We start from the raw sequence: 15,658 nt of genomic DNA on the forward strand, positions 1-15,658 counted from the left end.
AAATTAATTCAGAAGAAATAAGAAAAGTTGCCGCTTACTGGATGATACTTACAGTCGATTTGGTGAGGAGAGTAGTTTGGGAGTTGTTACGCTAGTGGTGTTGGGAGAGGCAGCCTCTTGTAGAGACAAGAGCTCTGTACTTGGAATCAGAGGGACCTGAGTTTGAAACTACCTATAAACACTATGTGTATTGTGTGGCCATAGGTAGATTACTTAACCTCCCAGCTTCAACTTGCTTTGTATACCTTACAGGGTTGTTTTTAATATTAAATGATATGTAAGTACTTTTACATATCTAAAAGTGTTAGAGGGATTGGGAAAGGGGGAGATAAGAGATAGGAGGATATAAAGAGAAGTCAAAAGCTGTGATTTCCTTGTTATAGGGAACTACCCATGAGAAAGCAAATGTTTTCTGCCAGTGCTGTTTCATGCTGGCTCTGCATCTTACAATCTTAGAAATCTTCCTTAAAGCACTGACAAGTTTCCTGTCTTGCCTTGAGTTACATACCAGTGTGTGAAATATTGGACTTGGAACTCATCTTCCAGGTTACAGAGATTTGGAATCCATGAAGTTTGCTTTCTCACCCATTATTATTTAAAGGACGTCACCCATTATTATTTTTTATTGGCTTTATAGTGTGTCCATGGTCAAGGGAAAAAATCCCACCTTACATTTACAGTGAACATAAAGAGATTTCCATAAACCTAGCCTCTGTACTTGTACTTTCTGTACTTGTAACTTATAGAACAATGTGTTATAGGCAGTGGGGAAAAAACAGAAATTACATGAAGATTCTCTACAGTAAGTGAATATATGCCTTAATACAATGAATTAATTCATAGTACTCTAAGAATAATGATGTTTATAGTGCTTCATAATTTGCTGAGTTCTTTACCTGTTTTATATTATTTCAGAATTACCTTGGATAATATTTAGGACACAAATTGTTATCTCCATTACCATATGAGATAATTGAGGCTTATAGAGGTTAAGTTTCTTTCTAAAGGTCAGTTTGATTCTTTGGATCTTCCATGTTGTCATTTTGAGTACTTCTTCTAATGGTGGGGATTGAAAACCAAGCCCAGGTCTTTTCATTTGTTCTCATTTTGTACGTGTCCCCTCCACAGGGAGAGAATACATATCATATATCATATCATATTATATTCTTTTTAGTTACATTAAACATTACTTATGTTAAACAGTGAACGCCTATGTTCTTTATACCTTTCAGTCGTGTGACTCTAAATGTTCTGTTGTTGGATATCATTTGGAAAAGCCTACTTATTTCTTTCTTGTTTTAATTAATGAAAACCCTACTGCATGCTGATTTTTTTTCTCTCTTAATTTTTGTTAAGATGGGAATGTGATCATTATGTTTCAGTAGATATTGACATCTTTATGATCACTTTTTGTTAATAATATGTAAGATTATCTCTTTTGATGATCCTCTTTTTCCTGTATTGCCCTCAGAATTGTACTGCTTCCAACATTGACCTCCTTTTTTTAGTCCATCTGCTCTTCACATTAGGGACTGTTCTGTGGTGACTCTGACGTTACTGATGGACTTGCTCATGTGGGTCACACAGACTATAAATATCTGTGCCATAACTTGAACCCATACTTTCTAATTCCAAATTTAGTTAACTGCATTGCACATCTCCTCTTTTATTGTTCCTAAAGAGAAATAAGGTTACATAGAATTTTTTTTAATATCAAAATAGAATAAATTACAACTATTAACTTTTTTTTGTCTATTGTTAACCATTTTTCCCCTCAAATTTCATTACCATTGTTTTTCAGTTTAATAGCTTACCCTTTTAAATTTTTATCCTTTTTGACAAATCTCTTACATTGGGGTGTTTTCAGTTCATTAGTATTTTTATGGGCTTTCTATTACTTGTTATAAAAGCACCAAACAAAAAATTGTACGTAGGTTCAAAAAGCTAATAATCTACTCTGGATATATAGACTACTACATATGCACTGATAAGTGCAAGATAATTTAATTTGAGGCTTCATTAAGCAGTAATACTCTAGAAGATCAGGAAAGGAAGACTGTATAGATAGTGGTTAACGAGTTGAGCCTTGAAGGAAATTAGGATTCTAAAAGGCAAGGACAAAGAAGGGAATGCATTCTAAACATGTTGGGATAGCCTTTGCAAAGACATGGAGGCAATACATAACATGACAAATTTGAAGAGTAGTGAAGAGGCCAGTTTGACTGGAATGTAGACTGTGGATAGGAATAATGTCTTAAATAATAAATCTATAAAGGAAGATGAAGCCTGACTGAAGGCATTTAAATAGCAGGAGTTTATCTTTCTTAAGGTAATAGTGAGCCATTCAAGGTGTTGCATAGTCTGAACAGCATTTTAGAAAATTACTTTGATAGTGCTGTGGAGAATGGATAGAAGAGATAATACTCTATAAGCAGTAAATAAAATTATGTTGTTGCTGTACTTTTTTGGGGAATGGAGGCTGTCTGGGTTGTGACTTGCCCAGTTAGTAAGTGTCTGAGGCTGTATTTGAGCTCAGGTCCTCCAAACTTCAGGGCTGGTGCTCTATGTGCTATGCTACCTAGCTGTCTCTGTTGCTGTACTTTGGAAGAAAAATGATGATTGGGGTAGTGGCCATGTAAGAAGAGTAAATGAAACTGATATGAAAGACAGATACAGAAAATGGACAAGAGTTGTATCTTTTGAATATGTTTGGGGGTGGGGAGGATGGAGTTAGTAGAATGGAGAGTAAATGATAACTCCTATAAGCCTGAGTGATGAGAAGGATGGTTGGTATCCTCAGAAATAAGTATGGAGAGACACGTTCAAGGAGGAACACCTTAAATTCTGTTTGGGGTATTTTAATTTTGAAATGGCTGAAGGATAGTCATAGAGGTGCTTAACTGGTAGATGACGAGGGACTAGAATTCAAGAGAAAGATTAGGACAAGATACATGGAGGGAGAAGTCTTTTGCATGAAGATAATCAGTGTGACAGGTGTGTGTGTCTTTTAGTGTGCTCGCTAGCCATGATAAGTGAGATTGAAGTGAGTAATTTTTGAGAATGTGAGAGATGTAGAATTGTTTGTAGGCAGTGGGTAGGAAACCTTTTCGTAGGGAAAGAAAAATTACAATTGGGTAGGGCGTTAAAAGTGAGTACAATACACCAAAGCAAATGGGGGATTGGGATCAAAGCTGCATGTAGGAGTTGCTGTGAAATGATGAGGGCAGAAGTTCTCTGTGAATAGCTCAATTTTTAAAGTAGGAGTCTAGTGTTCTCCGCTGAGAGAGGGAAGAATGAATGCCTTGGTTTGAAATAGCTGCTCTGATGTGTAAGGAAAGCACACCTAATAGAGAAGTGCAAAAAAATTGCTTTGCCTAACGTGAAGGCCCCGTTGTGATAATACAATAAATTTGTTGTGAAACAAATCAAATCCCACACCCCCTTTTGTGTATGTGTGTATGTGTGTGTGTGTGTGTGTGTGTGTGTGTGTGTGTGTGTGTAATATATACATACATGCATACATGTACTGTGCACCAGCAGTCAATATGGTCCTTATTTCTTTTGGAAAAATTTATGCTTTAAAAATTAGCTGTAGTTTTGAAATGACTTCCTATAACCTTATAACTCTTACTACTTGATACTTATTCCCATTTTCTTCCTGTATAATTTTATGTTGCCATTCCTTCTTCTGGGTGCATATTTCCAGCATCACTTTCCTGGTTCGATGTGCCCTTAAGAGTAATCCTCTATGACGCCTTCTTTGGCTATTACCTACCCAATAACCTCTCAGTAATTTATTGTACTCACTATTGCCCTGTGCAGTGCTGTAAAGTACTTAACTATAGTCTGCCTTAAGTGCCCCAGTTAGAATGTCAGCTCCTTCAGGACAGGGAATGTATCCTGTGTTTGTTTTCTATTGCCCCATTGTTGATTATTAGAACACGACACCAGTACTACAAGTATCTGTGATTTCTGTGATGCTACTACCCTTCAATACTAATTGTAACCTTTGCATCATTACTTACTAAATGTTCTTCTGTGAAAAAAAGAATTAGAGAAATACAGTAGAATCTTTGTTATCTTAGTCATGAACTGAAGGGATTTTTCAAGGTCAAAAATGATTTCCTTGTTCAATTTTCTGACAGGGTAAAAGGAAGAATCATAAGGATTTTAAGATAAAGTTATTTTGCATTGTTCCTAATCATTACTTTATAGTAAAATCCTAACTAGTTTTGTGAGTAAGATACAAAGACAAAAGGGTAACTGGATAATTTCTGTATTGCAGTTTAACTTTGTTGGAAGAATCCTTGGGCCCAGAGGACTAACAGCCAAACAGCTGGAGGCAGAAACAGGATGCAAAATAATGGTCCGAGGAAAAGGGTCAATGAGGGATAAAAAAAAGGTAAGTCTTTGAAAAGGGATGTAAATGAGGAACGTGTACACACGTGCACTCCTACCTTTTTTACTTTTGACCTTTTCTGAATGATAGTTGATTGCACATTGCTTTTATAAGGTGTTTAAAAATTAGTCAATAAAAGGTAAAATATTTTGAAGTGATAATCATTTTTTCAATATGATCATATTCTTATGATCATAAGAACCTTCCAGATTAAATGTTTATTTTTTCTATTAGCCATAGACAACATAATTTTCACTGTCATCCTATTTACTTAACTTTGGTATTTAAGTTAGCAATTGCAAACCTGGAGAATTAGTCAGGATGTTATGTGTATGTCTAAAAAATGTGGAGTTGAGAGTCTGAGACATTACTTTTCTGCTGCCAAGGCTGGCATGAGAAAAACTATGTGGTTTTGGATAGCTTATCAAAGCACTTTGTATACAGTCCCATGGATATACAATAAAAAAAACAGTTACCCAGATGCAAGTCCTTCTATTTGTCACTTAGTACTTGTCATTGAGAATACTAAAGGATTTACCTTTAGGGTGATTGAGAAGATAGTGATTTCAAGGCCTTACAGTATTATTTTAAAAGTGAGTTATTCTTTACTTTTCAATCTCATTGAATGTTTCCTTTTATCTCCATGTTTATTTTTTACTGCATTTTGATCAGTGTTATCTAGGAAGCTCAAGGGCAAGTAATTGAAAATAAAAAGTGTTATATGGTCTTCCAAGAACAGTGATACATGTACAAAAACTCAGAATTAGCTGGGTATAAGAAGGAAATGTAAACAAAATAGCATTTATTTTTTAAGATTGTATTAGGGTCAAGTGGATAGAACTGTTACTGGGAAGTTAGAGATGGGAACTAATTGATATAGAAAGAAAGCAGCATGGTTCACCTCAGTTCTTGCCTTGCTTCTGTTTTCCTTGCTAAGGGCAATAATCTTTGGACTGAGAAGGTGAAAACAAATTTGGCTAATATAGGGAGTTAATACCTAAAACAGGTAAAGAGATGAGATAATAAGTATTTATGGGGGGTTCAAGTCACCTGATCCAGGAGAACTATGTACTAAAAATATTGATAGATGTGATTACCAAGCTACTAGTATTAGGAATTAGAGAAGGGCAAATTCGAATGTAACATTCGAAAAGGAAAAGAATCAGGTCAGCAACTCAATGAATCTCTGCAACTCTCGGCTAAGGAATCTGACTTTGATTCTTGGCAAAATTCCAAATTTAGTAGATAAAACAAATGATTTGGAGTTTGAATGGATCTTAGATATCGACTGTTTAAACCAATTCATTTTATAGGTGAGAAAACCTGAGGGTAGATAGGTTGTTAAATGCTTAAGGTCATATCAAAAGTAAATAGCATAGTTGGATTTTGAATCTAGTTCACTTAACTCCAAAGCCTGTGCTCTTTCTGGTACACCATGCTGTTATCCTGAATACGGTCATGTCTCTCCTCAAAATGCCTTTAAAAGTTTTACAGTGAATTCCTTTACATCCTTTAAGACTCAGCTTAAAGTGGGGATTAGAACTGTTCTAAGTAGCCTTCCTTAACATCCTCAAACTAGTGGTGCTCCTTTCTAAAAGTTTTTCATTATACATATAGTTTTATTTTAAAAGAAATGCAGCTTTGTTGTTAAGAATACCCTACAGCCCCTTCATGTCATAGTAAACAGGTTCATGAAGTACTGTGGCCACAGAAAAAGGTTGTATCACCTTGAGGCCAACTTTGTAGACAGAAGATTCTCTAAATCTGGCTAGGCTGGTTCTTATATAACATCCCATGGCTAGATAGTTATTTGAATTCTTCCTACTTTTATACTTCTCTGGAATAGCTTTTGAGAACTTAATGTCACCTCTACATCATAATGATAGAATGGAGCAGACGTGGGAGAAGGGAGTGTGTTTGCATGCTGTGCGTGCCCGTGAGCGCATGCCTCCCTATATTATCTCTTCAAACTTTTGATTTTCAACTACAGGAAAATAATATTAAGTTGTATTTCTTAGATTCCTTATTGAAAGATAGGTTTATTCTAATGATGAAAGCAAAGTTCTTGAACGTTTACACATAGTAAAAGTATACAGTATATGTATGAAGAAAGATATTATTTTTTCAAAAATTGAAGACTGACAAATTATTGTCGTGTGATATATTTTAAGACACGATTTTTCTATTTTGGTACCTTTTTTGTACACTTTTAAGTATTCTCTTTTGGAATGAGTGTGGTCTTTACTTATTTGTTGTAGACTCGCTGTTGGGTTTCAGAAAAATCTATTATTTTGTAAATGACATTTAATACACAGTGCAAGAGTTTAATATTAAGTTACTTAAAGAATCCGTGATTTCTTCTGTCATCCTCCCTATGATACACTTTGCAATACTTTTATTGCAAATTATTGTGGTGAAGAAATATTACTTATTTGTGGTTATCTTAGGTGAAGATTCCTTCTGAACTTAGCTATATTAATTTCTGAATTCTTATTCAAAACCTTTCCAGTTTGTTATTACTAGGTAAGGATCATTACTGTGCAGACATTATGATAGAACTTTAATGGAAGCCATAGATGTAATAAAAATGTAGATTACATTTTAATTTGTGTCAAAATATTGCCTCTTTTTACATAGCTATTTGCACTTGTCTACCCCTTACGTTCCTTTGGTATCCCTAGCACTTAATTGGGAAGGTAAGTGGTACAATAGCACTGGGCCTGGTGTCAGGAACACCTGAGTTCAAATTCAGCCTTAGACACAAGGTAAACGATCCTGGATAAATCATTTAACTCTTGCCTCAGTTTTCTCATCTGTAAAACGACCAAACTCCTTTAGCATCTTTGACAAGAACACCCCAAATGGAGTCAAGAAGAGTTGAACACTACTGAAAGGACCAAACAACAACTTAAAACTTAACGCTGTACCTGGCACTCAGTAGTCATTTAAATGCTGGTTAATCTACTGAGTCTTTAGACTTTTGAATCTTTTCTCATTTTTATTTTTGTTTTTGACCTAAATTCCAAGCTTGAACGTTTCAAAACAAAACAACAAAGTGAATCTGTGTGCATGTTTGTGACAGAATAATGCCTTCTACAACTTAAAACTTAGTCATCACAATTCTTAGCCAAGTCACCTTGGTTCATACTTTAGTAAATATAGTTGCAAATTTTGTTGTGCATTATAAACATTATAAATAGAGCCAAAGATATAGGATTCTGCCATTAGTTGTTTGGATACCATTCTGGAAAAGAAACTTTAAAAGATAGATGTGAAGGAGAAAAAGTGCTTTTTTAAAGTGAGGCCAGATAATTGAAGCATGGCTCAAGAGTGACAAAGGAAATACAATTGTGAATTTGCCTAAAACTTAAGGCAACCAGAACATTAGTCTTAATTTATTGACAAAGTATCTTAATTAATATTAATAATAGTTATTAAAATTGTGTCAGTGCAGTTATGTGAGGAAGAGATTATGAAGATAATTTTGACCAACACCCGGCTATCTTATTTTTTTAAGTACATTGAAAACTTGAGAAATGTATAAATCTTAAATACACTGAGTCCTTGAGAAGAAACTATAATTCCTGTGCATTTGTTCACCTTTGCTCTTATTTTTAGAGTTTACCTAGTAAAGTATCACTAATAGCTTTTATATTGTTATTGTTACACTCATTAATTCTATATTGTGTACACTTTAATTATTAAAAATTATTAAATTCATGATGAAAATGTGAATGTCTAATCCAGAGGCTTTTAACCTGGGGTCTATGAATTTGTTTTTTGAAAAGATGTTTTGAAAACTATTAACACAAAGGGAGCGGCAAGTTTCTTTTGTAGTACCATTGTATTTTATTTCATCTCCTTTAAAAACATTCTCAGAAGTCCATAATACGCTTTATCAGACTGCTGTGCATGACACAAAAAAGTTTAACAACCTAGCAGATAAATTCAGTTTAGCAAGTATTTATTGATCAGCTTTATTATACCAAGCATTGTGCTTTGAAACAAAATGACTTAGTAAGAAATCTATATCTATTTAAATAAAAGTTGAGAGATCATTTTATGAAAGTAGTGGTATAATAAAATATTAAAACTAATAAATTTATTTCATTTTACACTTGTGATTGTATTTATAAAGAAACATTTCCTAGAGGAAGTCCTTTCCTCTCCTCAATTTATCTATATCCCAGTCTTTACAATACCATGTCAAGGCCAACCTCTGAGGCATTTTCCATCCCTTATAGATTCTAATTCCTTTTGAATTCATAGCAGTCTGTTACATTTTCTAGGAAATCAGCATGTTCTCCTTTTTATTAATATTTATCTTTTTAAGTGTACATGCTGTCTCCTTAATTAGATTAAAAGTTCATTAAGCTTTGAATTATACTTTTGAATTATACTTTTTGTATCCCTTATAGTGCCTTGCACCATAGCAGGCATTGTAAATATTTGTCCCTTAAAAAAATTTTTTTGCACAGCAGTTCTCAAACATGTTAGCTTCTGGATACCTTTATATTCTTAAAAATCATTGAGCACCTCTCAGGAATAAAGTCCCAAGACTAGCCTCTTATTCACTGCCCTCCCAAGTCCTGTTCCTTACCTGTAATTCCAGAGTTATCCTCATTCCTCTACTATGGAACTTGGAATTTAGCCAAACCAAACTGTTGTGTTTGTCTTTTCTCCCATTGCTAATGATTTATACCCTTAAAGACACAAAAGAGAGGTCATATAAAGCTGCATTCTCTAATCTTTCCCTGCTCAAAGTTCCTATATTTCTTTGTACCTCCCTAAATTTATATATTTTTTTATTATACTTATGTCACTTTTCAGTGGTTTTATTTTTTTCAATTACATATTTTAAAACAATCTTCCTTAAAATACTATAATGTCCTTGAATATAGAGATTGTATTTATGCCTCCCATATCAACTAGCAGAGAAGTTAATCTCTTGTCCAATTCTGCTCTGCAAATTCCTTTACATTTTAAAACCTGCTTTCTCTCTGTTTTTACACATATTAATTTCCCCTTTATTACAGAGATTTTGAGCTAAATGTTTTAACAATTGTCTGCCTATTAAAAGTTTTTTGTTATGCCTGTCTTGATCTTTAAGACAAAGTAGGACATGCATAATTTAGGTTTTGATATTTAGCCTGGGTATTCAATAATTGGCTATTTCTTAGCTCCCTCAGATAAATTATAGATATTAATTCAGTTTTATGTGTTAAATAGGAAGATACAGGTCTGTTCAAATCATGATGAATTGTCTGTAAATGTAGGAGACATAACTGCTGAAAGAGATGAGGAAAATATTGTTAACAGTTCCTGTGGCAGGTCGTTGTGACTCACGCACACTATTTTTAAGATCATAATATTGGTCACTCTTTAAATTCACTGTGACTTGTTCTCTCAGTGCTTTTTCTTAGATATTTTTTTCACTACTCTAGTATAATTTATTAGGAAAGAAGTGTTTTCTTTAGTTTGGGACTAACTCGTAGCAAAGTCCTTTCTGTATTTCTTATTACTATACCTTTTTGAATGAAATTGAGAATGAATCTATTTTTAATTCAACTTTTTGAAATGTTATTGTTTAATGAAATTGCAGGGTACTTCTAAATTTATTGACGATTATGTAAGACTATGTTCAAAGATAAGAACAATGAGAAATACCCTCTTTTGCTTATGACTATCACATAAATATAGGGTACATCTGGAAATACTGGTTTTAGATACTTTTTGAAGAATTGGAATACGATTAAAACTTGTATTTAAATTCTCAAAAACTTTAAAAGATATATTTGTCTAAAATTGGAAATGTTTCATATAAAAATGTACTTTTATGTCATCTTTAATTGTACTTTTCCTTTCTAGGACTATTCTAAGCTTTCTACAGCTAACTTCTATATTATATATAGAAGTTCTCTTGTAAATTGTTGAACTAAGCAAAATCACTCTGCTGGTGGGTGTGAGATTTAAATATATCGTTATAATCTTGAAGGAAGGTTTTGGTTCAGGAATTTGCAGTGTTCTTGTGGAACAATTTAAAAATGCAGGTGAATTTCACTTAAAACTACTATGCACAGTCAAAATTAGAACCTAGATTGAGGACAAGGTTTTTTACATTTTGCTATTTCCAAAGCCTTTTCCTTTTGAATAGGATTTACTGAAGCTATCAGTGCAATAAAATCACAGGTCCAGTCCCTGCCTTTTATTTTTTGTTTCCTTGTGTTTTTGTTCTGAATATATTCCTTGCACTCCCCCAACCAGTAACCCGTCCACTTTAATGAAAGGGAATTAAATTACAGGAAAATAAAGAATTCAGAAAAACTAACCAGCAAATTAGTGTTGTCTTACTACTTAAGTAATATTCCATATTCTTAGCTGTCTTCCTAGGCATGTGATACAGGCAAGGGAATCATTTTCTCCACTCTTTTTCAGAGTCATTATCATATTATTATATCACATTATGCAATATGAATTTTAAGAGCAGAGGGCAAAGGTTTTCCTTTTATTATTGAGATGGTCATAACATGCTTTTCCTCGTACTGCTTCCTTTACTCCCTATCACTTTTATGTCTTCCAATTCTTTTTTTAATTTAAGGTGTGGTAAAGCAGAAAAATTGCTAGCTTCCATGTCAAAGGACTCAGATTTAAATCCTGCTGTCATGTATTACAGGAATATAGTGTGAATATAGTCATTTAACTTCCCTGTATCTCAGTTTACTCATCCATAAAACAGGTCAGATTAGATGACTTCTAAGGTGCCTTCTAACTCTGTGATCCTATATATCTTCCTGTGTGTCATTTCTGATAATACAATAAATATTCCATTACAAACGTGTAACAATTTGTTTAATAATTCACTTCAATGGGAAGTCTTTATTAAAGATCTAATGTTAATTCATTCCAATTTTATTAACTTTGAGAATTCTTAATTATACAAAAGAGATGGGGTAAAAATCCACATTACTCTTAAGGGGGGCATGGGATTGGAATTAACCATGGATGTATTTCTCTCTAGTTGGAAAGTCAACAATCTGAGTGCATCACTGTGAATTACAGAATTGGATTATATGCTTATAGACCAGCAAGGCAGATGTTCCATATATTTGACTGAGAAATAGAATAGATGGCACTTAGGAAAATGCATAATTCTTTAAAGTATCCCAAGTTGTTTCCCATTACTAAAAGCTACACTTTAAACAAAAGAGTTATCCTGGTGTCTGGAGAAAATGAGGAAGAAGGCCTTCACCAAGTTGAGTGTTAGGAGGACATGAACAGAAGTTGCTGGGGAAAGACTTACTTTTCATCATCAAAGGAAACATAAAAATCAAGTAGATCACATGTGTATTTGAGTATTCCTTGTCATATTATGTAGTTTTAAACCTTGGAACAGTGCAGCTAGGGGGTGCAGTGCTGGACTCATTTTCCTGAGTTCAAATCTCAGCCTTGGTCACTTACTAATTGTGTCATCCTTTGCAAGTCACTTAACCCTATTTGCCACATTTTCCTCCTCTTTAAAATAAACTGGGGAAGGGAATGGCCAAGCATTTCAGGATCTCTGCCAAGAAAATCCCGAGTGGAGTGACAAAGAGTCAGACACTACTAAACAACAACAAAAGAACAACCCACCTTGCAACACCCCAATCTCCATTGTTGTGGAAGCAACGGAAAGGTGTACTATGATCTGTAAGCCTGTGTACAATTAGTGAGGTAAGGGATATTTTAAAGAAAAATATGTACCGCTTAGCAGGTTGGACCAGTCAGACTGGTCTAAGACTCAAGTGCTGCACTTGAAAGGACTTAGAAGTAGTCCTCCAAAAAAAGTTGTATAGTTTTTCTGTGTTGGCTTAATAAAAGAATATGGACAAAAACTTCATACAGCGAGAAATTGTGCAGTGAAGGAATACCTACACCATTGATTTTTGTTTTTCAGTCATTTCCAACACTTAGTGACCCCATTTGGCATTTTCTTGGCAAAAAGGTACTCAAATGGTTCATCATTTCCTTCTTCAACTGATTTTATAGATGTAAAACAGATGCAAAAGGGGCTAATTGACTTTCTGAGGGTCACAAGTGTCTGAGGTCAGATTTGAACTCAGGAAGACTTAGGTGCTCTATCTACTATGCTACCTAGCTGTCCACATCACTGATTACCATGCTTCTTTACCATATATAACATTGACAGATTCCATTTGTAATTTATAGAAGCTTCAAATAACATTTTTTTCCTGTGCTATTTTCAACCTTTAAAAAGAATTATCCACAGTGGGTAATAATATGAAAATAAAGATCATATGTATTTATATATACTGCAAATGTAGAACATATCAGAGTAGATCTCTATAGAGGAAAAATGTTATTAGTGGTGATATTAGAAATTTAGTAAAAACCTGAGAATGTAGAAATTTGCTCCTACTTTTTAGAAAGTAAATATATTAAAATAATGGCTTTGAAAAGGAGAATGTAATCAAAAATGATTGGAAAACCTTCGTTTCATCCTTGAATTAATTTATTCAAAGTAACTTGTAAAACTTAAAACTAATTTACTCTGTTGTAGATCTAATACTAGGATTGGTTAATTATCCATCTATATCTAATGAAATGAGCTGTGATTTTTATTGAAAAGGGAGAATCCATTTTTATCACTAGTTTCTATTAATGAGCCTTTTAAAACTGTCTTGATTAGATTTTAGTCTGTTTAGTTAAGGAATATTAAAGCACCTTGTAGTTGTTATTGACTATAACAGATTTTGTTTTTAAAAGTTTTAATCTTCTCATCTGACAGAAATCAGTGGTTGAATGTTACTTATTTTATTTTTGTATAATTACACTGTCAACTGATTTTTTTCTTCTAAATTTTTTATTAAGGAATTTTCATTGGAAAAGATTTTCTTAATCATCAAGGATGACAAAAATCGAGCATTTTCATATAGTCCACAAGCCATTTTATTTTCAACAATTTCATTGAGTAGTCATGTTGTTTTTCCCATTTTTGTCTAGAGCCCTGAAAAATACTGCTTTTAAAGCAGTATTCTTGTTGATCTTTCATGGTGATATGACATATTTCATACTTTTATTTCTATTTGTAAGGTAGGAAATTATCTTTATTACTTTCCATATGCATGCAAAACTTTGAATGTGTTTGTCTATATATTTCATTTGAAAATTACTCTTCATCAATTAAATCTTTTGTTTTTCCAAATACAAGATGAAATTTGTGATTAAGTATTTTTTTATGTATTTAGATTTTACCATATAATATACTCAGCAATACAGAGAAACACTGATATAGTCATACTACTTAAAAAGCAACTTATACCTAGGATTTGTTATTTGAAGTTTCCCTTGGCACCCAGTTGTGTTCATGTGCTGTTCCATTTCTTATCACCTGACATATGACATGTCATTTAAAGTAATGCAGTCATATTAGTCAATGGCATTGAAATTGTTGTATTGAGTTGTGGTTGTGGCTTATGTATTCCAAGTCTCTCTCCTTGACTTAAGGGTACCTAATTTACAAACATGTAAATCAGACCTGCACAACTTGGTAGTAGGTGGAGGCCAAAATTAAAATAGGCTAAACTTCTTTGGCCATACATAGGTTAGAATAGAGACAGACTGACATGGTTGGTTGCCACAGGTCACATGAAAAACAGTAGAGTGTGGAGTGGCAACCCTACATTTTTCTCAGGCTCCCTGAAATCCTTTGGCATGCTGCTTACCTATGTTATTCCTGTATTGTGCAGGCCTGATGTAAATCCACGTTTTCTTCTTAGTTCTTACTGATGCTCAGGGTCACAACCAAGCCCTTGTCACGTGAAATAAATTGTGTTTTTTCTGCTTCTGCGTTTACCCATACATTTCATATATGTCTTTTCTCTTTACTTATATACCCACAACCCTAGTTCAGGCCCTCATAAAGTATTTACAAATGAGAAAACTGAGGTTTAGTGACTTGCCCGAAGTCACACAGTGTGAGGCTGAATTTGAACTCAGGGAACTTGAGTATTCTGTACTCCAGGCCTGGCAACCTCTCCATTTTGCCACCTAGCTACCTAAGATGCTCTCTGAGAAGAGATTTGAGTTCAGTTCTTCCTGATTCCTAGACTGTGTTCTGTCACCAGATTACTTGGAACTATCAAAAAATTCAGTATGAGAACCCAGTGAGATTTTTTTTTTTTAAGCATAGAAATGACATTAAAGAAAAAATGAACATCACTGTATAGACCATGACACCTTTCCATCTGTCTTATAGCTGAATGCCTACATGCCTTGTCTTCCCCATTAATTAGAATGTGAGCTCCTTGAAAGTGGGGACTGTACTGCTTTTCTGGTTTCATCCCTAGTGCTTCAGATAACATTCCCTCTAAATTTCCTATGATTCATTAATCATGACTCTTGAGTCTAAGCATTTTAGTTAGGATCATAAGTTCTTAGATTTAGAGCTGTAGATCTACTCATGTTCCAGATAACAAAGCTAATTCTCAAGAGTTGAAAGTACTTGCTCAAGGTCACCAAGGTATTAAGTGGCAGTGGCAGGATTAGGTCCCAACTCCTGACTTCATACCCAGCCGTCTTGTATTGCACTAGTTAACTAACTAGTAGTTTGCTTAACCATAGTAACGTTAAACAAGTCAGTTTGATTTGCAGTAACAAGTTTAAAGAAAAGTTTGAACAGACTTTGAAACTAACAGGCCAAATTGTGATCAGTAGCAAATTGAAATGGCCTTAATTTCCTGCTATTGGCTAGTATTTAAGGGAATGTTATTTTCTTTTGCAAATATCTCTACAAAGAATAGCATTCATCGACTTTAGCCTGATTCCTGGTAATGAAAGCTGGCTCAGGATAAATATTTTTGTAGGTAAGAATAAACGGTCTTCTGGGGGGGAAATTCTGATTGCGATTATAGCAGAAAACATTAATTCAGAAACTAAATGGATCTCCCCTGTGAAAGTTAGCCTTATTAAATATTCATTATTAATTTTCTATATTATGCTGGTATATTTGAACAGTATCATTTTATTTCACACAAAAGACTTTGGGATATGTTTCTTTCAATTTGCCAAGAAGGCAATGTAACACTTGACCAGAAACAAATAATATCAAAATTCTCCTGATAATCCTGTCCCTTATATTTCTCATAAGACATATACTTCTAAGAGTTTTTCAGGGTTGTGTGTTTTTAAAAAAGAAGGCATGTTTTAGCTGGAGCTGTTTTCTAGACAATAGCTGTTTAATGAACTGCTTATGTGTATAGT

The 15,658-nt window shown here is 33.9% G+C and overlaps 1 protein-coding gene across 11 annotated transcripts in view; it reads left to right on the forward strand.

The window, feature by feature from the left end:
- The window catches only part of QKI (QKI, KH domain containing RNA binding), a 211,124-nt gene that overhangs the window by 90,086 nt on the left and 105,380 nt on the right, over positions 1 to 15,658 (forward strand). For all 11 annotated transcript variants that reach the window (XM_072637721.1, XM_072637713.1, XM_072637722.1 and 8 more), the window contains exon 3: positions 4,286 to 4,402. In XM_072637721.1, coding sequence (XP_072493822.1) covers positions 4,286 to 4,402 — 117 coding nt within the window. The remainder of the gene's footprint in view (positions 1 to 4,285; positions 4,403 to 15,658) is intronic.

Source organism: Notamacropus eugenii, chromosome 2 (assembly GCF_028372415.1).
Source record: "Notamacropus eugenii isolate mMacEug1 chromosome 2, mMacEug1.pri_v2, whole genome shotgun sequence".
NCBI lineage: Eukaryota > Metazoa > Chordata > Mammalia > Diprotodontia > Macropodidae > Notamacropus > Notamacropus eugenii.